The 21,540-nt window shown below is 31.3% G+C and overlaps 2 protein-coding genes across 3 annotated transcripts in view; one reads left to right on the forward strand and one right to left on the reverse strand.

Moving 5' to 3' along the window:
- LOC126734688 (structural maintenance of chromosomes protein 4) overlaps positions 1-21,540 on the forward strand; it is a 217,319-nt gene that overhangs the window by 153,002 nt on the left and 42,777 nt on the right. The gene's annotated exons all lie outside the window — the stretch shown is intronic.
- The window catches only part of LOC126734690 (uncharacterized), a 205,792-nt gene that overhangs the window by 9,365 nt on the left and 174,887 nt on the right, over positions 1-21,540 (reverse strand). For both annotated transcript variants that reach the window (XM_050438399.1, XM_050438400.1), the window contains exons 9-14: positions 17,436-17,678; positions 7,922-8,222; positions 7,163-7,572; positions 6,520-6,703; positions 992-1,652; positions 465-646 (exon numbers count right to left, since the gene is read on the reverse strand). In XM_050438399.1, coding sequence (XP_050294356.1) covers positions 465-646; positions 992-1,652; positions 6,520-6,703; positions 7,163-7,572; positions 7,922-8,222; positions 17,436-17,678 — 1,981 coding nt within the window. The remainder of the gene's footprint in view (positions 1-464; positions 647-991; positions 1,653-6,519; positions 6,704-7,162; positions 7,573-7,921; positions 8,223-17,435; positions 17,679-21,540) is intronic.

Here is a 21,540-nt window from a genome sequence, read left to right on the forward strand (position 1 = left end):
ATTTTTGAATATGTGATTATTAATTCTGACGTGTTATGTACGTACAGATAAAAACTTATAGATTCATTTGAAGAGATGCACATTTCAAATTTAGTAGACTAGTACAGTAGACTCGGAAGCAAAAATTCGAGTCAATATGAACAAATTAATTTTTGCTACAAGAAAGATGATCTTCTAAACTCCTTCTATTTCTGTGATTTTCTTAACAACTTTTTCAAGCCATTCGGCTAACGTCAGGTGATCATTAAAATCAAAATTATTATGGTTTTTTTAATTACTTTAAGAAATTCATAAATGGCGCGAGTAGAACCTCCAAGAAAGTTTAGTGGGTGAAATATGAGACCGAATTAGTTAAAATCAAAAAATGTTATAAATATAAAATTTTCAATAATTGGGTTCGATATAAGTGGACTTACTATGCTTAAAGACACACGTTAACTCACCAAATAAATTAAGTGTCTTACCTGGAGTAACTTTTCTAGGTGGTTTTGGCCGCTCATAAATTACACCGTCGAGAGGGGGTGGAGGTATCAAATCTGGTGGAACAGCTGCTCCCTGTGACGTTGTTTTTATTCGTTGTCTCTTTGAATGCCTTTCCTCTAAAGTCAATAATTTACCTTCGTCGTCGGTTTCCATACTCTCCAGGCTAAATTTAAAATTGCAATATTGGCAGGTTTCGAATTCATTTAAAATTATATCTTAGCTTAGGGCTTTCAAAATTATGTTTGTGACCTATGAGCGATAAGATTTAATAGTACTATTATTGGATTTAAGTAACAAATGATACGTACATTTAAATTTAGTCAACTTTCGACCTCTCACAAATTTTTAAACTGTGCAACTATTTAATTTTTTTAAATTTCTTCAAAATAATTTAATTATATTTACTATTGAATAATAGTCAATAGATTTTTGAATAATATATTGTTTAGTACATATTTGTTTTAAACCCTATCTAAAAAGATTTATTTAAAGTCAAATCGGTTCTTACCTAAACTGTTCTCTTTCTCTGGCCAACTTCCTTTTTTCCTCGTACATCTCCCTTAGACTTCCGAAAACCCTATTAAAGTTACTAATTTCAATATTATTAGCATTAATATCAAAATTATCGCAACTGCTTTTAAAGCTTCCACTGCTCCTCAACAAAATCTGATTACAATGGTCTAAATGACCATTATTGCTGGGCACGGTCATTTTTTCATATTTATTTGGCCGATCCAGGGTATCCGGATCGAATTCATCCGAATCATTTACTGGAATATAATGGTCCAGACAATCTTCAACTTCGATGAGTAATTTTCCAGGCTGTACTCCGTCGTAACGCACTTTGAGCGTGCGTTTTTCCAAAGTAGAACAATTGGACTCAGATGGTGACGATGGATTACTTCCATATCCATTATTTACATACACTTCACTTACTAGTGAATAACCGCTACCATGTTTTCCATGGAATAGTTCAGGTAGTTTATGAATGTCCCCGTTGTTACGTAAAACCACCAGCTCGTAATCATGTTGCTCATGATTGTTAAGTACTTCTGGATTTAGTATGGCGTTTTGCATGGTGATTTCTTCATCTACAGGTAAAGCTGTACTTAAACTCGGACTAGCTTGAGAGGAGGGGACTTCTGTATAGTCTGATGGCGTTGAACAGCCTTAAAGAATAAAGAATAAAAATAGACCGCGATCATTACCGACCCGAAAGAATAAAGTCATTTACAGATAAGATGAATTTCAGGAAAGCCCTAACTAACGTGTATAAATTGGATATAGGAAGTTGAATAATTTATTTTAACTGCATGTAGGACTCGTCAAACTGAGTTGATATACCAAAAATCACCCAAATAAAAGTTGCGTAATAAAAGAGATAAAAAAAACATTAAAAATTTAAAAAAATATGAATGTTAATAAACACATTTTTTTGATATTCTCCGCGAATGCCGTGTAAATTATTACAGTTTTTACTGCTCTTAACGTTAATTAAATTTTTTCTTATTGTATGGTTTTCAGTACGAATCTTTAGTTCGGTCAGTTGTCTCAGTGTGATAACAGTGCATATTTCATTTGTCTGATAATTTTGTGCGGAAAAATGGAGAATTCTAACAAAATGTAGCCGCAGCATGCAGGTTTTTTGCTAGTGCCTTTTAGAACAGTTCGGCAGAAATGAATATTTTATTGTTCAAGAAGCGTTTCTGCGAAATTAATTTTGTGTACAGACCAGGCCATATTTACACAAGATAGAGTGCAAAATTTTCACAACAATCATGTTTGGCCAGTAGAAAATCCGCACAATCTAATTTTCAATAAACATTTTCATAAATCTTTTGGGCTGGAGTAAATAGCAAAAGGACTCTACTTTTTTTCCACCTCGATTAACCGATGCAATTTATTTAGATTTTCTTCGACATAATTATTAGAAGATATTCCTTTAAATGTGAGACAGAATATGTGGTTCGTACGTGATGGGGCCCCACCACATTTTAGACGAGAAGTTCATGAACAATTAAATAATTAGTTTCCGAATAGAAGGATAGGGTGCAATGGACCCATTCCTTGGCCTTCCAGCTTCCCAGATTTAAGGCTTTATCATTTTTTTCTGTGGGGCTATTTGAGGGAGAAAGTGTATCATGATAGAGCTTTTCATTTCAAAAGCGCATTGAAAATTCTTCTGATTTAATTCATAGACACCAGGATTTTATTTTTCGAAGCTTGTAAAGAGTAGTGGATTGGCCGAGTAAAGTTGTGTTTTAATCTAACAAACAGGGACAATTTTGAACAATTTTTGTAAAAATAGTAACCATTTAAGTTAATAATTTTTTTAAAATAATTTTCAATAATGTGAAGTTGTAAAGTAAAAGGTTTTCTAGCGCCTCCACCATTTATTGTAACTTATAATTTCATACATGTTTGCCTTTAGTTTTTAATGTAAACCTTGCTTAATGTAAATAGTTATTTTTATAGGAATATTTAGTTTTATTTGGTTGGCAATTGTGAGTTATAAAAGCGCATGAAGGGGCTCTCCCCCTCCTCTTTTTAATCTGTACATAGAACGGTAAAGAACGGCAAGACCAATATAAACACTGAAGACTGAAAAACAGGTGATTTTAATTTCCCTCGAAATTCCTAAAAAACATATAAAATATTAAGAAAACTAAACGTTACATGGTGTCAGGTGTGTATTTCGAGAGACAAAACCCACAGAGAGGCAGTACAAAACTGGATGATAATGGATTTTCTGAGAGCACCACCTGTCATGGATTTCTTTACCGGCAATGTTGCAAGAAATTGGGCAAGATGGTGGCAAAAATTCGAGCTCTACCTGATGGCGATTGAAAAAAACGAGGCTGCAGAAGGGGTCAAAGTGGCAATCTTTCTGAATCTGGTAGGAGAAAATGGTGTCGAAATTTTCAACACCCTAAACATAAAGATGGAAAAGGCCAAACTGGAGGATGTGAAGAAGAAATTCACTGCATACTGTGAGCCGAAGAAGAACATAGTGTATGAAAGATACAGATTTCTTACATGTAAGCAGAAGCCCGACCAGTCCATAAGTTCCTACATCACCGAGCTGAAGACCCTGGTATCCTCATGTGAGTACAGTGAAAGTGATGAAATGGTCAGGGACATGGTAATCCTGGGCATGCAGTACCAGTCCTTACGTGAGCAGCTATTTCAAACGGAGAAGCTCACTCTGGAGAAGTTATTCAGTATGAAGTATTTTTCAGTTTTAGATTTAAAAGATTCTTTTTATCAAATAAAATTAGATGAATCATCATCAAAATTAACAACATTTGCGACCCCTTTGGGAAGATACAGGTTTTTAAGACTACCCTTTGGCATTAACACAGCCGCGGAGGTTTTTCAGAGGAAAAATATATCCCTAATCTCTCTCAAATAACAGCGCCTTTAAGAAATTTAACTTGTAATAATGTTCTTTGGAACTGGGAGAAAAGTCACACAGAAAGTGTAAAAACAATTAAAAAATTATTAACTTCTCCACCATGTTTAAAGCACTATGATGTAAATCAACCCTTAGTCATTCAGTGTGACTCAAGTCAAGAGGGTATGGGTGCATGTTTATTACAAAATGGTCAACCTATAGCTTTTGTCAGCAGAGCATTAACCGATACTGAAAAAAGATGGGCTTGTATTGAGAGAGAACTGGGTGCAATTTTATATGCAGCAGAAAAATTTAGTTATTATATCTATGGCAAAGAAAATGTACATGTTCATACTGATCATAAACCCCTTGTTAGCATTTTTAAAAAAGACATAAATAAGGTCTCAAGTAGACTACAAAGAATGCTTTTAAGGCTAATGAAATACCAATTAATAGTTTCTTATTTGCCGGGTAAACAAATGTTTATTGCAGATTTGCTTTCTCGAGCTTTTTTGAAACACCCGGTAAAAGATGACCCACAAAATAACTTTCTTGTTCATGATATTCAAAAGAAAATATGTATGAGTGAGAGAAAAATGTCTCAGTTAGAATCAGAAATGAAAAATGATAATGTTTTAGTTTCATTAAAATCTTTTATTCACAGCAACTGGCCTAAAAATATCAAAAAAATGTGCAATGAACTAAAGCTATTTTATCAAATAAGAAATGAGTTGTCTGAAGAAAATAATTTAATTTTTTATGGGGACAGGGTTGTCATACCAAAAAATCTTAGAACTTTAATGTTAAAAAAACTTCATGAGGGACATTTAGGCATTAATAAATGTAGAGCTAGGGCAAGGGAGACTATTTATTGGCCAAATATAAGTAATGACATAGGCAGGTATGTTTTGAATTGTCAAACATGTCTAAAGTTTCGTAATAATAATTCAAAACTACCCTTATTGCAACATGAAATGCCAGAAAGACCTTGGGAAAAAATTGCTATGGATATTTTGGAATTTAAGGGATATTTGTTTTTGTCAATAATGGATTATTTTTCTAGCTGGATAGAACTAAAAAAAATTAAGAATAAATCAGCTGATGACATAATAAAAAATTTGAAACAAATTTTTTCCATATATGGTTTTCCTAATTTTATAGTATCCGACAATAACCCTTTTAACTCGTCAAGTTTTCAAAATTTTTTAAGTGAATGTAATATAGTTTTAATTAATTCTAGCCCGAATTACCCTAAAAGCAATGATTTAGCTGAAAAGTCTGTAAATATTTGTAAGAAAATGTTAAAAAAATGTTTTTATGAAAATAGGGGTAATCTGAATGACATTAATTATTATCTTTTAAAATACAGAAATACTCCAATTCCTGATCTGGGTTTGTCACCTGCTCAAATGTTATTCAATCGCAGACTAAAGGACAATTTGCCTATTGTGGATTCTATGCTTAGTCCTGGACTTGTAGATTTTAAAGAATTAAAAGAAAAGAAAATTAAAAGAAGGACAAAACAAAAATTTTACCATGATAAAAATTCAAAAAACTTGGCAGGTGGGAAGGTGAATCAGGATGTAATGTTTAAAAAAAATAATGAATGGGAAAATGGTGTTATTATGGATAAATGTAAGGAGCCCAGGTCATATCTAATTAAAGATAAATTTGGTAATTGTTTTAGAAGAACTAGACAACACCTTATTATAAAAAAAGAACCTGTGTCAGATATATCTAATAATGAAAATGATAGTAAATATAAAACAAAATTTTTCAGAGAACCATATTTTTTAAGAAGTAACAATAAGGTATCCGACTAGTTACATAAATTTAGAACGTTGTTCTTAATAATTTTTGCTCATTGTATATTTTGTATAAATGTATGTGTTTGTTATTAAATTTAGGATGTTATTAAATTTATAATGTTATTAAGTTAATGATGTAAACTTTACTTTCTTTTAGAAACTATAAATTGTTTTTTTTTATTGGAATTATATAATTTTTTAGAATAAGCTTTTTGTTAGTACTAAAAAAAAAAAAAAATATATATATAAATAATTATCTCATAAGGGGGGATGTAAAGTAAAAGGTTTTCTAGCGCCTTCACCATTTATTGTAACTTATAACTTCATACATGTTTGCCTTTAGTTTTTAATGTAAACCTTGCTTAATGTAAATAGTTATTTTTATAGGAATATTTAGTTTTATTTGGTTAGTAAAGAACGGCAAGACCAATATAAACACTGAAGACTGAAAAACAGGTGATTTTAATTTCCCTCGAAATTCCTAAAAAACATATAAAATATTAAGAAAACTAAACGTTACAAAGTAACTCTCTTATTATGCAACTTTTATATAGGTGATTTTTGGTATATTATTTTTTATTAACCACTTGTACAAGATGTTAAAATAAATGACTCAACTTTGAAAACACCCTGTATATATTAAACATAAATGTTTCGTTATTTTAAAGAAATAAAAAATTCTATACTCAATTAACTCGTCCAGGTTAAAACATGCCAAGAATTTCTGCCTGATTTTTGTTACGTGCGACATCACGTTTGAGACTGGACTATTGACATATTATAAAATAAAAGTTTATTGGAAAGTGATATCAGTATTTGCTGTAATTATTTTACCTTTACTTTTATTATTTCTCTCCAAACTATCAGTTTCATAGCCAGCGTTGGCTCGTTTAGCCAACTCTCGATTGGCAGCTTCCAGCATGTTTTTATGAATGGTTAATTCATTAATCACAGCATTCATTTGCTTCTTGGTCAGCGTTGGAATTCTTGTAGTTTCTTGGCTCTCCATTTCGATGGCCTAAGAAATAGAAAATGTTAAATGTAACACAAGTCCACGAACTAGCTGAAGAGAGAAAGAGGCACTCGCAGAGCTAGAGAGGGAAAGGGATAGAGAAATGGAAACAAATTATCAAAATGATAGCAATTATAACTAAAAATTAAACTGAACTGAAAAGAAGAACTGTAAGTCTAATATAATTTAAATGAGTATCAATTAAAATTGAACTGAACTGCATTTGAAATAAATAATATTAAATACACAAAATTTGGGTTTAAAAATTTTTGAACAATGAAGAATAAATTAAATCAAATTTTTGTTTAAAATAATTTTTAGCTGTCAGTTAATTTTAGAAAAATAAAGTACAATAACTTTGCTCTTTATCTGAACTAAGTTACCTTGTCTAGTTTAACATCAGTATGATACTTAACTATTTAATATACTGATAACTAACATAATTTACTAAAGCTAACATCTTACCTCTTGTATCATATCCGGTGGTGGTAAATTAGTCCTCCCTTCCGCCGGGACACAATCATAATAATTGTCTTCATTTACCTGCTTAGGGGTAGGAGGAGGAGGAGACTTGGGCTTGAAAATCTTCTTTTCTTTACTCTTCATAGTACCCGCTGTACTTTTAGCTACGATTTTCTTTTTTCCCTGATGTACTGCTGATTTATGCGGCTTTAGTGCCTTTTCAGAAACGGCTCTAAGGGATAATGCCCTTTCAGAAGAAACACTTTCTGGTGGTAAAGATTTTGTTGGAGATCGGATTCTTCTAGGGCTGCGAAGGCTGCTGGAGGGACCAGAGTTTTCATCTAGACGTAAAATTGGGATATCTTCAAGCCACTTTTGAATACTGTTTTGTTTGCTTTCGTTTGATGAAGAACCTAATTAAAAAAAAATTATTGTTAAATTTTTAAAGACGAACAAAATTAGTTTACTAAGATAATAATTTTGAGTACACTTACTATTCATCCATGAGTAAAGAAAACGATTTATTTATAATCGATATTTTCAATACTTAAATTATAATAATATAGGTAGCTTTTATATACAAGATTAAAAATATTCGTGATGTTAAAAGTAAATATATTATTTTCTTAAGACGTCTAATGATATTCTAAAATCAAATTTTTCCCTGCATATTAATCAAAAGCCCATTAGCCATATTTGCTCACTTTAGTCTAATTACATTCAACTTTATTAGTAACTTTTATTACATTTTATACTACTTACAGTTCTGACATGCACCTAAAGTAGGTACGTCCCTAATCAATCCGAAATCTTGAGGTTCACATCCCGGGCATCCTGAACACAATTTTCGCCGGCTGTTTTCTCGTTTTAAGCTAATCACACTTCCTCTTCGACTTGAAGGTCGCGAAAAATCTAAGGTGGGCCCTATGAGGTAACTGCCGGGCTCTTCTTCTGGTATGTTTAGTAGACTAGGGACATATTTTTTGGTGGCCATTTTTTGTTTAGCTATGGTGATCACTTCCCGAATTTTTGCGAGGAATTCTAAGGCGGCTGGTGGAGGAGCCTACAAACATTGCATATACCGATTAATTTTGAATAAAGATATAAGACATACGTTATGCTTAGTTTACAATTTTCATAATCTATACGTCTGCCAACTCAGGTCTTGAGTGCGGCTCGTTCTTAAATGATTTTTATTGTTATTTATTTGCAAATTTCGATGAAAAAGAAGCAAACTATTTGACTCGTTATAAAGCCTTACAGGAAAATATTCTCGATCATTTGAGAAGCTGTTAATTTAACAACTTATCTAATTAAATATCCCCTGAATAACAAGAATATATATTATTTAATTAAAAACGTTAATGAGTTAATTTTTCGTGAAAAGTAATAGTTTTTACTTCTACTTTAGGCTTGATGATAATAAAAAGTCAACAGTTAGGTCATGGTTGTATTGTAACTTAATAAATCTAAAATCAAAAGATTGTAAAGACATCCATATAACTGGATTGTTGTTAGATTAGAAGGATTCAGCTAAGTAACAAAGCTTTTAATCAGAAATTCAGTGATCGAGGGAATCCTGTGAATAAGTGTCATATGATCTCAAATAACCTGTAGAGTATTACACAGCTTTTGTAAATTCATCGTACAATGAATATTTTGGGTTGGAAGCATCCTTCCCTACCCATCATATTCACTGACCTATTCTAGAGGGGAAAGATCAGTCAAACACGCGGTTTTTGACAGAATTTATTGATATTGAAGTCTAAAGTATGGATTCAGAATTTAATTATTGTGACTCTGAGCATTAAATTGACCTAAGAAACCTTGACCTGAGAAAAAATTAAACTCTTCAACTCTATTTTAAAATTTTTTCACAAAGACTTCATTGCTTCCACATAATTTTCTGTTGAAAATTACTTTCTTTTGTCGAAAAGTACTATAATAAATTTTCTCACTTATGGCTTCAGAAAACCGACAGGACCGATAACCGATACCGAAGTACCGATAGTACAGTGTATTCTCTAATAAATGAGAAAAAGCAAAATTGTATACGAGTATAGACAGTTGGGATAGCACCAACTGTTAGGAAGAATTTTGATTTTGACATAGGCACGTAGCCAAAAAGAGGGTTTGGGGGGTTCAAATAGCTTTTCCAAAACACTGAAATATTATACTGCCCACTTCTGTAATCTCCGGATGAAACAATGGATGTTTCGGGCACTGAGCAACTATCAAAATGTCTGCAGTCAAAATGTCTGCAATCTTGATTTTACGAAGGACCCGTCCACTTCAGTATTAAGAGAAGATTTTGTTGGTTTTGTCCCCATAGACGATCAATGTTTCGAGAATTTCCCTAACATTATTCTGCAGCTACGTAAAAAGCTCAAACTAGATATGAATAAGTGTGCCGGATAAGGATACGATGGAGCCTCAAATATGGCAAATCATTTAAGTGGAGTTCAGACAAAAAACAAAAACGAATATCCTAACGCGAGGTAATATCACTGTACAAGTCACCGTTTAAATTTCGTTATGTCAAATGGAATATCAATCCTTGTAATCTGTAGGTGTCAAAAAGTTGTTAGTAAAATTATAAATTCATTTAGAAACGCTTCAAATGGAAAAAAAGATCTTCCGAAAAAGCGTCCAAAAATATGCTTTGTGGAATTAGATTCATTGAAAGACAGAAGAGTATAATCACATTCATACAACTTCGAATGCATTGTCATCGATCTGGAGAAAATATTAGTCCATACCTTCGACAGCATCTGCTCTTTTTTGCTTTTAAAAAAAGTGCTTAACTCTTTCAGTGTCAGTATTTTTAATGAAAAAGTGTTTAGATTTTACCTCCAGTATAATCCGCACTAAAGAAATCATAAAAATGCGCGACATTAGAGAATCTGCTAATGATTTCTTCGGACACATTTTTTCTTCCTTATCAAACCTCGAAAGAATTTTTCGACAGTGAAATCGGTGCTCCAAGTATCACGTCAAAAAAAACCGTCGCAATCCGCAAACTGTAGCATGTGGAGCGTACTTCAGAATTACAGTATTCCTTCCCTGCATCGATTTCTTAGTTGAAAGTTTGAGTGATTCCTCGAAAACAAAGATGTTTTACTAAGCTTCCAACTTCACCTCCCAGAATTTGCTGATGTAGGTAAAGCAGGTGAGTGACAACTTAGCGTCATCTTGTTGAAAAAAAACTCTAGAAGATTACTTTCTGATAAGACAGATATTGAAAAAAGAAATATTTTATTAACATTTGTACCACATTATATCTACACAGACGAAAATAAATGGAAATAGGTTTAGAGCAATCTTATAGATTCAATATTTTGTCATATTCACTAAATTGATTTCCAATATTATGAACCAATATAAACACCTTCTATTTAAATACCTTGTTCTCCCCTCCCCGTTCGCTTATTAACTGATCCTTAATTTTCTTCAATTCATGATTTGTATAGCTTCGTAGCGTACTTATTCAGAAACAAGTAGATGAATGAGTATTTTTATTGATTATAGAACTAAGCTAAAAACGATTTTACCTGTATAATTGATGACTGTTTGATACGTACTTCAATTTTCCCACGACTGGCGCAATAGAAGCTTTCGGGACATATACTTATGATATATAGGTCGCCCAGCGAATAGATGTGAATGAAAAGAATTTAAAGAATGCAGAAAACAAAAATCTGTGGCATTTGCGAGATTGTCAGGCTTCATTTAGTAATTTCGTTATCTATTATTTATAATTTTTTGTATTAAAAATGTCTTAAAATTTCTTTCGAATAGGTCTAATTTCACTAAAAATATCTAGATATTAATGTTAGTTTCATACTATCAATAGTCTATTTATTAAATTAAAGTTTTAATTAAAATACCCAAGGAATATGTCGTTTTCAAATCACTAATAAGTGACAACAACGGTCTAGACGACGCAATTTCAGGGTCAGAGTAGGTGGAACCTTACCAGCACTCCACGTGCTCGATTTTTTAATTGGTCAGAAATCAAATATTTAATTATGTCGTCTTGCCAACAATAGTAATAAATAGAGGGTTTTTGATATGTAATCAAACCCTTGGAGCGTGTGCCTGTTACCAATTTTAAACCTTTTACCCCCTGATGATGGACACCACTGTGCCGGAAACATGTAGGGAGTTTTAAGCTAACTACTAGTAAATGTTTAATAAATAAATGGAGGGAGACTGAAGGATTTTCATTTTACCTTAACCTACGACTCCACCGTATAAGTATGGACTATTTCTTCACTATTCTTAATAATGTTTAGTGCATCAGATATTTCATATCTATAGATACTTACTTGTATGTACAGGGTGTCCAAACACGCTGTTAGGTTAGTGGGTTGCTATATAGGAGATAGCGGAGCCTTGTGGTTTGCATTGCTACTGTTTTATGAATCGAAGTTTGCTATTGTCAAAAATTTGACGGCTGTCGTAATTTTTATTTTACAGAGTGAATTTATCAGGATAAGTGGGTCCTGAATAATACACTAGACTCACTTATCAGACGTGCAGTGTGTTACATTACTCAAAAGGGAATTCAAAGTTTATTTTTTTATCTCGAAATTCTGAAACACTACAATAAAACAGATACATGAATAACAAACATCTCGGTTTTCTGTGGAAAAAACCCAATAAAATACTATTTTTTACTTTTTCAAAATTTTTAAATTTCAAAACAAAAATACAAAAAAAAGAGTCCCAAAATCATAGATTTTTAAAATTACGCTGCAGATTAAAAACTAGGACAGCTTTCACATTTTTAATGACGACGTACTTCGGATTATAAAAAAGTAGCATCGCAAACGACAAGGCTCATCTGCCATAGCAGCCGAACTTTTTAGATTTACACCATATGTATAAATACATCATATTATTGTACATTGTCATAGTGGACTGCTATAATAATATTTGAATTTTAAATTTGCAATGTAGGCTGAAACAAGATTCAGAAATTGATATAATATAAGAATAAAATCTATTTAGATTTTTAAATACAAAAATAATGTAATTTTTTTTAATTCTATAAAATAATTAAGTGCATTTTACATCAAAAAAAGTTTTAAGTATTCATTTATTTGGCCATAATCTAAATTAATTCGCAAAAGAAAAAATGTACACAGTAATACCAGTACACAGTAGTACCGAGCAAAAGTAAAGAAACTTTTTTTTTTTATTTATTTTATTAAAGTTAACTAAAATTTTTTTATCCTATAATACTACACCAAACTAGATAATAAAAATAAAACATAAACAATATAATTCTACTAAAGCCATATGTAAATTAATTTAAAAAAAAACAACAAATTAATATTTAGTTGCATATCCCTTATTTTTAATAACTGCAAGGCATCTCCTTTTCATAGATCCAATCAGATTCCCTAAGGTCTCCTTGGGTACAGAATGCCATGCAGCTTCAACTGCTTCAAACAACTCGTCTCCATTTTAAAATTTTTCGGGATGTTCCTTACGAATTTTTTTGTCTACTAAATCCCATAGATTCTCTATGGGATTAAGGTCAGGACTCTGAGCTGGCCACTTAACAACAGTTATTTTTTTGTCCTCAAAAAATTTTTTTATAATTTTAGCTGTATGCTTCTGATCATTGTCGTGTTAAAACCTCCATTGCAATGGCATATTTTCCTCTGCATATGGCAACATATTATCAGTTAATATTTTTAAATATTTAAACCGATTCATAATCCCATCAATTTTGACAATGGGACCCATTTCCATACCAGAGAAACAACCCCACACTTGTACATTTCCCCCTCCATGCTTAATAGTGCCCAAAGTATACTTTGGATCAACTCTTTTATTTTTAGGACGCCATAAAATACCATCAGAAGAAAATAAATTAAACTTACTTTCATCCGAAAATAATACTGTATTCCATCTTGCTTCCGACCAGTTTAAATGGTCATGTGCAAATTGAAGTCGGGCGGTTCGATTCTTCTTCGAAATGAAGGGTTTCTTGGATGGTTTTCTTATCGGCAAGCCACTGTCCCTTAAACGTCTTCGAATTGTATGGACACTAATATTTACATCGTCTAGTTGAGATTTTATATCCACTGCTGTGTTAAATGGATTTTTAAGAGCTAAGGATTTAATATTCTCGTCAACTCTAGGCGTCGTTTTTCTAGGCCTACCAGTTTTAGGTGGACTTATTAATGAGTTCCTAATGCGGTGTAACTTTATGGTTTTGGAAACGACTGAGCGGTTTAATCCTAACTACTTAGCAATGATTGCTTGCTTAACACCCGATTGATATTTTGATATTATCAACTGTTTTATACATAACGCCAAAGTAATACCTCGAGGCATATTTACAGGTTATTCTTTATTAATTAACAAAATATTATTGTGTATTGCTTTCAATAAGCAAACAAAAACTAAGAACTTCTCTAATATTTCTCTTAAAAATGTTTCTCTACTTTTCCTCCTCATAAAATAAAGATAGGCAAATAGATTGTTTTTGTTGCAAGAATTTATAAATACCAAATATGTTTTTGCATTCCTTTGAACCTAAAGAAATAATGTAAGTATTTGTTTATTGGCAATAGTCGATTACTCGATCGATTATATATATATATATATATATATATATATATATATATATATATATAATTTATATATTTGGCTAGATATTTAATGAACTAATATTTTATAATGCATTTAAATAGATTAATAAAAAAAGGATGCACGCCAATGACACGGCAAAATTCCAACCGAATTTCCCCTCTCGCGTCTCATGTGTCGACATTATTAACATCTTTAAAAAATATAATTTAACAAAAGAAATTTGGTAACATATAAATGCGATATACATGAAAACTCTGTTAATTATTTTAACCCAAATGTTTATAATTTATTTAATAGATCATAATCACCACTTACTTACAGCATATACTTTTTAAGGAAATAATTAATGTCTAACAAAGGAAGTGGTTGTTTAGTGTCCGTTACATCTAATCAGATAGTTTATAATAATTAATACTGAACGGTATATTAATTAAATCAAATACTCTATATAGTATTTACTCTATTATCGATTAAAATTAATACGACTATACGTTACCTCGACTAATATTATATAATGATAATAATATGGTACCGTAAAACGTGGTGTCTTTAAGATAGCCAGATGGCTTTGCGACATAAATTATTTTTACAATAAACCGAATAGTAAATGTATAATTAAACATAAAGTATGAAATGATTGGTTTTTTATCACCTTATTTGGTTAAACATGATTAATTATTATTCAAATTAAAAAAAATTATTTGCCGGAGGAAAAAATACAAAATGTTACCCACTGTATCAAAATGTTTTTTTAGCAAATAACTTTCATCTCGATCTTAAAGAAATCTATACACAATACATAAGCCTACTTTAAATAGACATATTCTTAAGCGCTGCACCCTTAAAAATAATTTATTAATTTAAGTACAAAAGTTATTTTTTTATCTAAAAAAACCACAATGAGGACGGCAAGGGAGGCCAGCGAACTGAAGGGAAGATAAGTTGCCATTTTACGGTCCTAGTCGGTCAATAGAATACTCGTGATAAATCGTCTCATATACGAGTACATATATTAGTAATTATAAAAACATAACAATTATACTATTCACTGTGTATTGTGCAGAATTTCGGAATGAGTAACCTAACATTATTAAAAATATGCCTCGCAGCCAATATTCGAAAATAATACGCACAAATTATACAGAGTCAGTAACAATAGACCAGCCTTAATTTTAATAAACAAAGTTCTAAGAAATCAATTTGTATAATTTCTATTTTTGGGCAAAAATCAAATCATATTCCATTTCATAGAACAACCTGCTTTCCAGTAAACTAGTTAGACGTTTGAGTACAAAGATGGCCTTTTATTTATAACAATCTATTGAAAAACCCGCCAGAGATTCAAAACCTACGTTGCGAAAAGCGGCAAACTCATTCCGATCAATCAGAAACGTACGTTTGGTGGCATAATATTCTAATAAATATAACATAATATTATATTAGAATATTATTAAACATATTATGTTTCCCGATCAATGTTCTATTTAATATTGGAGATTTTCGCTACATTTTTTGTGTAAGAAGTAGGTAGATAAAATGTCTAGTTCCGTAATAAAAGAAGTGATTTCCAGACATGCAAGAAAACAATCTCGAAATCCAGATAATTGGAAAAAAGTGTTGCTAATGTAAAAAGATCTACTTTTAATTAAAAAAAGCTAACATCAATCCAAAACAGTTTTTTGTAATTTTCAAGTGGTACCATTTATTTAATCAATAATTTTGAGCTTACAACTAACATTATAAAGTTCGTTAATATTAGAAGCAGATGCAGTTACTAAGTTACTGGCTTTATTTTTCCTACTTTATAATTTATATGAGAAAACAACAGCGATGTCAATATGCCTAGCCCCTTTATGAAACGATATTTTTTTTCATTTACATTAAATTTAGTTAAATATAAAAAAAACGACTTGATATCATTATAAATGGAATTAGAAAGTTTTACAGTTTTAATAACTAAAGACTAGCTAAAAAAGGACGGTTTTATGCTTTGGAACTGTATGATGCGTTCATGTATATCCCTTTCTTTCTCGAATATAAGTAACTTGGTCATCTTTGCAGTTAAATTGAAAATATTCTTTCTTTTAAAAAGATTTCAAAAGTATTATTTATGGAAATCAGAAGTCAGAAGAATATATTAAAAACATCAAAGGCCTTAAGTTACTGCTATTACTACTACTGGAGCACCCCTGTAGTATTAATTATTGAAAAAGATTCAGAAACTCTATTGACTTTAACTTGTTGACTTCTTTCACTTAGAAATAGTTTTCATAAAAGCAATTGTCTAATAAATATCTACTCCATAAAAGCAAATTTTTTTAAAGAGAATATCATGCTGTAATATATCGAATGCTTAACTAGAGTCGAGAAGTAATTTCTTCGAAAACAGCTCTAAATAAAGTAACAGTAACATAGAGTAAAGCAGTTCTATAATCAGTACGAAAGCCTAATTGAGTAGAGGTTAGAACGAAGAAGAAGTGAATCAGATAAATGCTAATGTTAGATAAGGTAGCAAGAATAGTAATGGGTCGAAAGTATGATATGTCAGATGGATTGGAATGTTTTGTAACCGGTATTATAATAGATCTTTTTCAAATTGAAGGACACATCTTATTGGTCAAATTCATGGTGTAAGTAATACGAACCGTGAATTTATACCGTGAATGCAGGTTGGCTGGTTCTGTACTAATTGAAAATAAAATTTTGTTTTAACCAAAGAGTGCGTCTTGTTGTCGTTAAAGTCTGGTAGACAGTTAAGAAAACTAGCAGTAAATAAAGCTCTATAATAAAAAGTTTTTGATAGCATCCTCTAAGCTATATATACCTTCACAAAGTTCCCGTTTTACAGTTTTTAAAATAGAAGTTATGTAGAGTAGATATAAATAGAAATTTAAAAAAATCGACTAAAATTTGAATTCACAGATTTATTTTGATTTATAAGTAGCAAATTTAATCATTTTTATAAAGGGTCTTTTGCCTTTTTACTGTATAAAATAATTCTAAGGGAAACATCTGGAAAAAAAGATCTAGAAACGAAGAAGACCTTTTGTGTTCAGTCCGTTAAAACAACCGTTTACCTGCACCATCAGTAAACTGTAGTATAGGTGGGATAACCTTTTTAAAAACCTTAACCAACTATTTACATACCTACTGCAATCAATTTTAAATATTAAATGATACCAAAATTAAAAGAACCTACATTTGAACAGAAATGTAAAATCATTAAAAAAAACACTAAAAAAACACAGACACACACGAAGTTTTAAACTCTCCCAAATGATGGCTGATATACTCAAAAATGGACATACCAGCTTAGATCAGGATGCAGCGCTGATGCGACAAAGCGAGAAGGGAGACCGGCATCCAAATGCAGATAAACCTGCGAAATTAGTCGGAGACACATAACTCTTATTTTTTTTTACAAATACATACAAAACAAAAAAAATCAAATAATATTTTGACCCAAAAGTATTTTTATTTTGACTTGCTTAAAAAAGCTTTGCAGATTTTTGAAAGCTTTGGTTTTTTGGTTTAGACGTGTTGGGATCTATCATACTATTTTTGGGTAAACTATCTCCTTAAAACGTATTTTGTGAAACACCGTGCAAATTATGTTTTCCCGTTTGAGTTATATTTGGCTTGTAAAAATAAAATAAAGATAACTTACCAAAAGTAAATGAGGTTCAAAGTAGGCAGGATTAAAATACAATTTTTTCCTGACTGTCCCTGTTAGGCCTTTAAGGTGATCTGTTCGATCATCCAGAGTTTCCACAATAGAGACATTTTCTTCAGGTAAACATTCAAAACTGGAATTATCTTGAAAACCATCCGAAGAATGACATGATGATGAGGAAGATTTGCAGTAGCGGTTTCTTTGTTGCGTGTGGATTATAGCTGAAGTTATTTGTGTCTAAAAAAGTATATTTTTTAAAGATTTTTTATACAAAGGTTAATTAATTCATTCTATATACTTAAATAAAAAAACTTTCAATTATTATACAGGGTGTCCCAAAAGTAGACGTCCAAACGAGAGGAGGTGATAGAGGAGATCATTTGCAATCAAAAAAACCCTATATACTATTATCCGATTGTTGATGGTTTAAAAGTTGTTTCCATTTTTCTCATTTTTGTAAAAATCGCTTCATGCATCATGCCCAAAATTTATTACAAAAATATCATAATTTATTTACTTAGTATTTAGTGCGAGTGTGACCCTAAGGAGTGCACCCTTTCATAAATATGATTTGGATTGATTGCAATTGTTTCTTTCACTAGTAAGAAAAAAAATAGTTTCTCAATATGTTTAATTTTTATTTAAAAATTATTTGCCTTTTAAGTGAACCTGGCAGAAACAAATTTACTACAAAAAGTTAAAAATTATCCGGAAAAGTTACTTATTTAATGAAGATTCTCATATGGTGAAATACTTTCAGATAAGTGATACGAGTCTTTTTTGATTGACATTTTTATTAAACTAATCGTTTTTGGACAAAAATCAAAATATTGTAATACTAAATAATCTAATTCTAAATAATGAAAAAAAAGAATTTATTGCTATTTAACATCACAATAAATGTTCAAAATGCGAACCACCTGCCCTAATACACATTCGGCAACGGCGGATGAAATTACTTTGTATGCGCCGAAAGGCTCTGTCATTGTTGGTAATAACGTTGGCCGCTTGTCTTATTTTTCTTCGCAGTTCTACTTCAGTCCGGCTTTCATTGATAAAAACAAGTTCTTTGAAAAATCCCCATAAAAAAAAGTCTAAGGGGTTCAGGTCAGGCGAAAGCGGCGGCCATTGGATGGTTCCTCCCCTTCCAATCCATCGATTATTAAAAGTAGTATCAAGATGTTGCTTTACGATTCGGGCAGAGTGAGCAGGAGCTCCGTCATGTTGCAGCCACATGTCTCGCCGTGTTGCTACAGATACGTCTTCAAGTAAATCGTTTAAGTTATGTTGCAAGTAATGTAAATAATTTTCGCCGTTAAGTCTTCCTGGTAGCTCGAATGGTCCAAATAATTTGCCTTCAATGATCCCTGCCCATAGATTGACTGAAAACTCATGCTGAAAACGATCATTTCTCACTATATTAGGATTAACATAGTCCCAATAATGCAAATTGTGTATATTAAATATCCCTGTTCTTTTAAAACTGCTTTCGTCACTCCACAAAATGTTAAAAAAAGTTAGAGCCTTTTCTATTACGCTGCAGCATTTCCCGACAAAACTGAATCCTTTTTTCATAATCAGTGGGCAGAAGTGCTTGAACACGTTGCACATGATAAAGATATAACAGATTTCTTTGTAAGACTCGATGAACTGTGGATTTGGGAAATCCCGAACGTCCCGATTCTCTGTTGCAAATTCCACAATATCATCTTCATCGTTATCATTTCTAGGTCTTCCTACTCTCCAGGTGGCTGACCAGGAATGATGCACATTTATGAAAACTCTATGGCCAGGATAGCGATTTCGACCGGGAAAGCGTCTTTCATATTCTCGGGTAGCAGCTCAAGCATTTCCATCACAAAGCCCATAAACATAGTGCATTTCTGCATATTCGTGGGAACTATAAGCCATTTGTGAAGGTTTACTTGTAATAGCTTTAAAACACGAAAAACTCCGAAAATAGAAACAGCAAACAGTCTAAGTATAAGAAATAAAGCCTAATTTGTTGAAAAACCAGAAAGAAACTAACGAAACTAACTACATTCGCGACAGGGAAACGGTATGTTGATCTTAAAAATTATTTGAAAAAGAATGTTTAGTTTTCTTATCATAAATATTTGACCGTAAAGAATCTGCATAAATAAAGCAACTTTTTCTGATAGCTGTTTATTTTTTGTCGAACACGTGCTTTGTAGCAGCATCAATTTAAACGCAAAAATGTGTATATAAAACTTAAATATATTGCGAAATTATCATTTTCTAAGTAGTGACAAAAGCAATTGTTTTGCATGCAATTATTACTTATGAAAAAGTACACTATTTAAGGCAACATTCATAACAAATACCACGCAAATACGTGAGGATATTCTTTCTATGAGTTCTTTACAGAATTCATAACACTATTTTTATAAAAAACAGAAAAACGGTAATAACTTTTAAACCATCAATAATCGAATAATGTTTATGGGGTTTTTTTGATTGCTACTGACCTCCTCTATCGCCTCCTTTCGTTTGGACGTCTACTTTTGGGACACCCTCTATAAAGCATATATTGGTTACCAGTTAGAGATAAGAGTTTCGTATCTTGGAATAATTTCATTAATTCTTGCAATGCCATTTCTAATTAAGAGAGAGCTAAATATAAGAGTCGATACGCAAAATTTGTTAAATAATTCATGTTAATATTAACTTGATCTGGAAAAATTAAAAGAGTCTTATTAACATAATTATATATCATCCATGTATGCTTTCCTTGAAGAGTCGGCTGATAAATGCACTGGCGGTAAAAATTCGATGTCGTAAAATCTTCTAGCAGCAATACAAGTTTTGCTAAAAACGCTTACGGTTATCGGAATATAATTTCATATAAAACTATATTTTGACCGAGAAAAAATAATATTTTTACTCATAAAATTTAACATAAAAACAAAATGCACATCTTAAAATAAATTAATTTAGTCCACAACCTACGACGACTTTTAAAATTATGTAAGCATCATATTTACGATGATCGATCAAGAAAAGGACCATATATTTAACATGGATTAAATATTGCTATTCCGATGTTTCTCGGTTAATAGCACATATATTGTTGTGATATACTTAAAAACTTTTTACAGAGCTAGATGCCTTAAATTTTCTATAATAATCATAATAGCATAAACTATTTCCTAAATATACATTTTCTTGCTGTGGACCGTTCTATATCTTTCAGTAGATATTGAAATTTCCAAAGATTTCTTAAGCAAAATAAACAGTTCTTCACGCAATATCATTTTGCTCTTCACGATCAATTTCTCTGACCAATCAAAAACGATAGACCTGATCTTTTCTCAGCGATTCCTTAATAGGAACATTTTCTGGGCCTATAAAGAATATATCAAGAAACAATTATAAAATTAAAGTTAAAGCACGTCTGATTGAGAGATCATATTACTCATTTCAGTTTTTAAGTAACATTTCTTCATGTTATTTTTCTCGTCAATCTAGTGATGAGTTTAAAGTTTTAAATATGGTAGAACCTTATTGGTGTTGGTTATACAATATGAATGCAATCGGTTGGATAATGTTATCGCCGTAATTTTATTTGAAATTTTATTAAGTGTCTAATATATTCTCTTTTTTATATTTATGAATACATACACAATATTATGTATGCCAGAAAAGCGATATAAATAGAAATAAATAGATATATTAAGAATTGGTATACATAGCCGAATGCTTAAAATAGACAAAATGGCTTAAACCGCACTTCCTAAATTACTAATCGGTTAGATGACAAACATTAGTGGAAGTGGACATTTTTGATCATGCTACGGCTCAAGTAATGGATTGGCACATTCATGTATTGCTGTTGGAATTATTCCATTTGCCTATGTTGGAAAAGATATTGTAGTGATAGCACTGAGATGATAACACTGAATTATCTAAAAAATTTTTTTTTCGCACTTCTAGTTCTTATCAGGATATGATGGATTCAGGTTGTCTAGTGGAACTTAAAGTCTTTTAGTTTCGCAGACTTTTTTCTCACATCAGCACTACATCTAGTCATTATCTGATTATTCTGTATGTAAGTACTAAAAAAATTTCGAATAAGTGT

Source organism: Anthonomus grandis, chromosome 3 (assembly GCF_022605725.1).
Source record: "Anthonomus grandis grandis chromosome 3, icAntGran1.3, whole genome shotgun sequence".
Taxonomy (NCBI): Eukaryota; Metazoa; Arthropoda; class Insecta; order Coleoptera; family Curculionidae; genus Anthonomus; species Anthonomus grandis.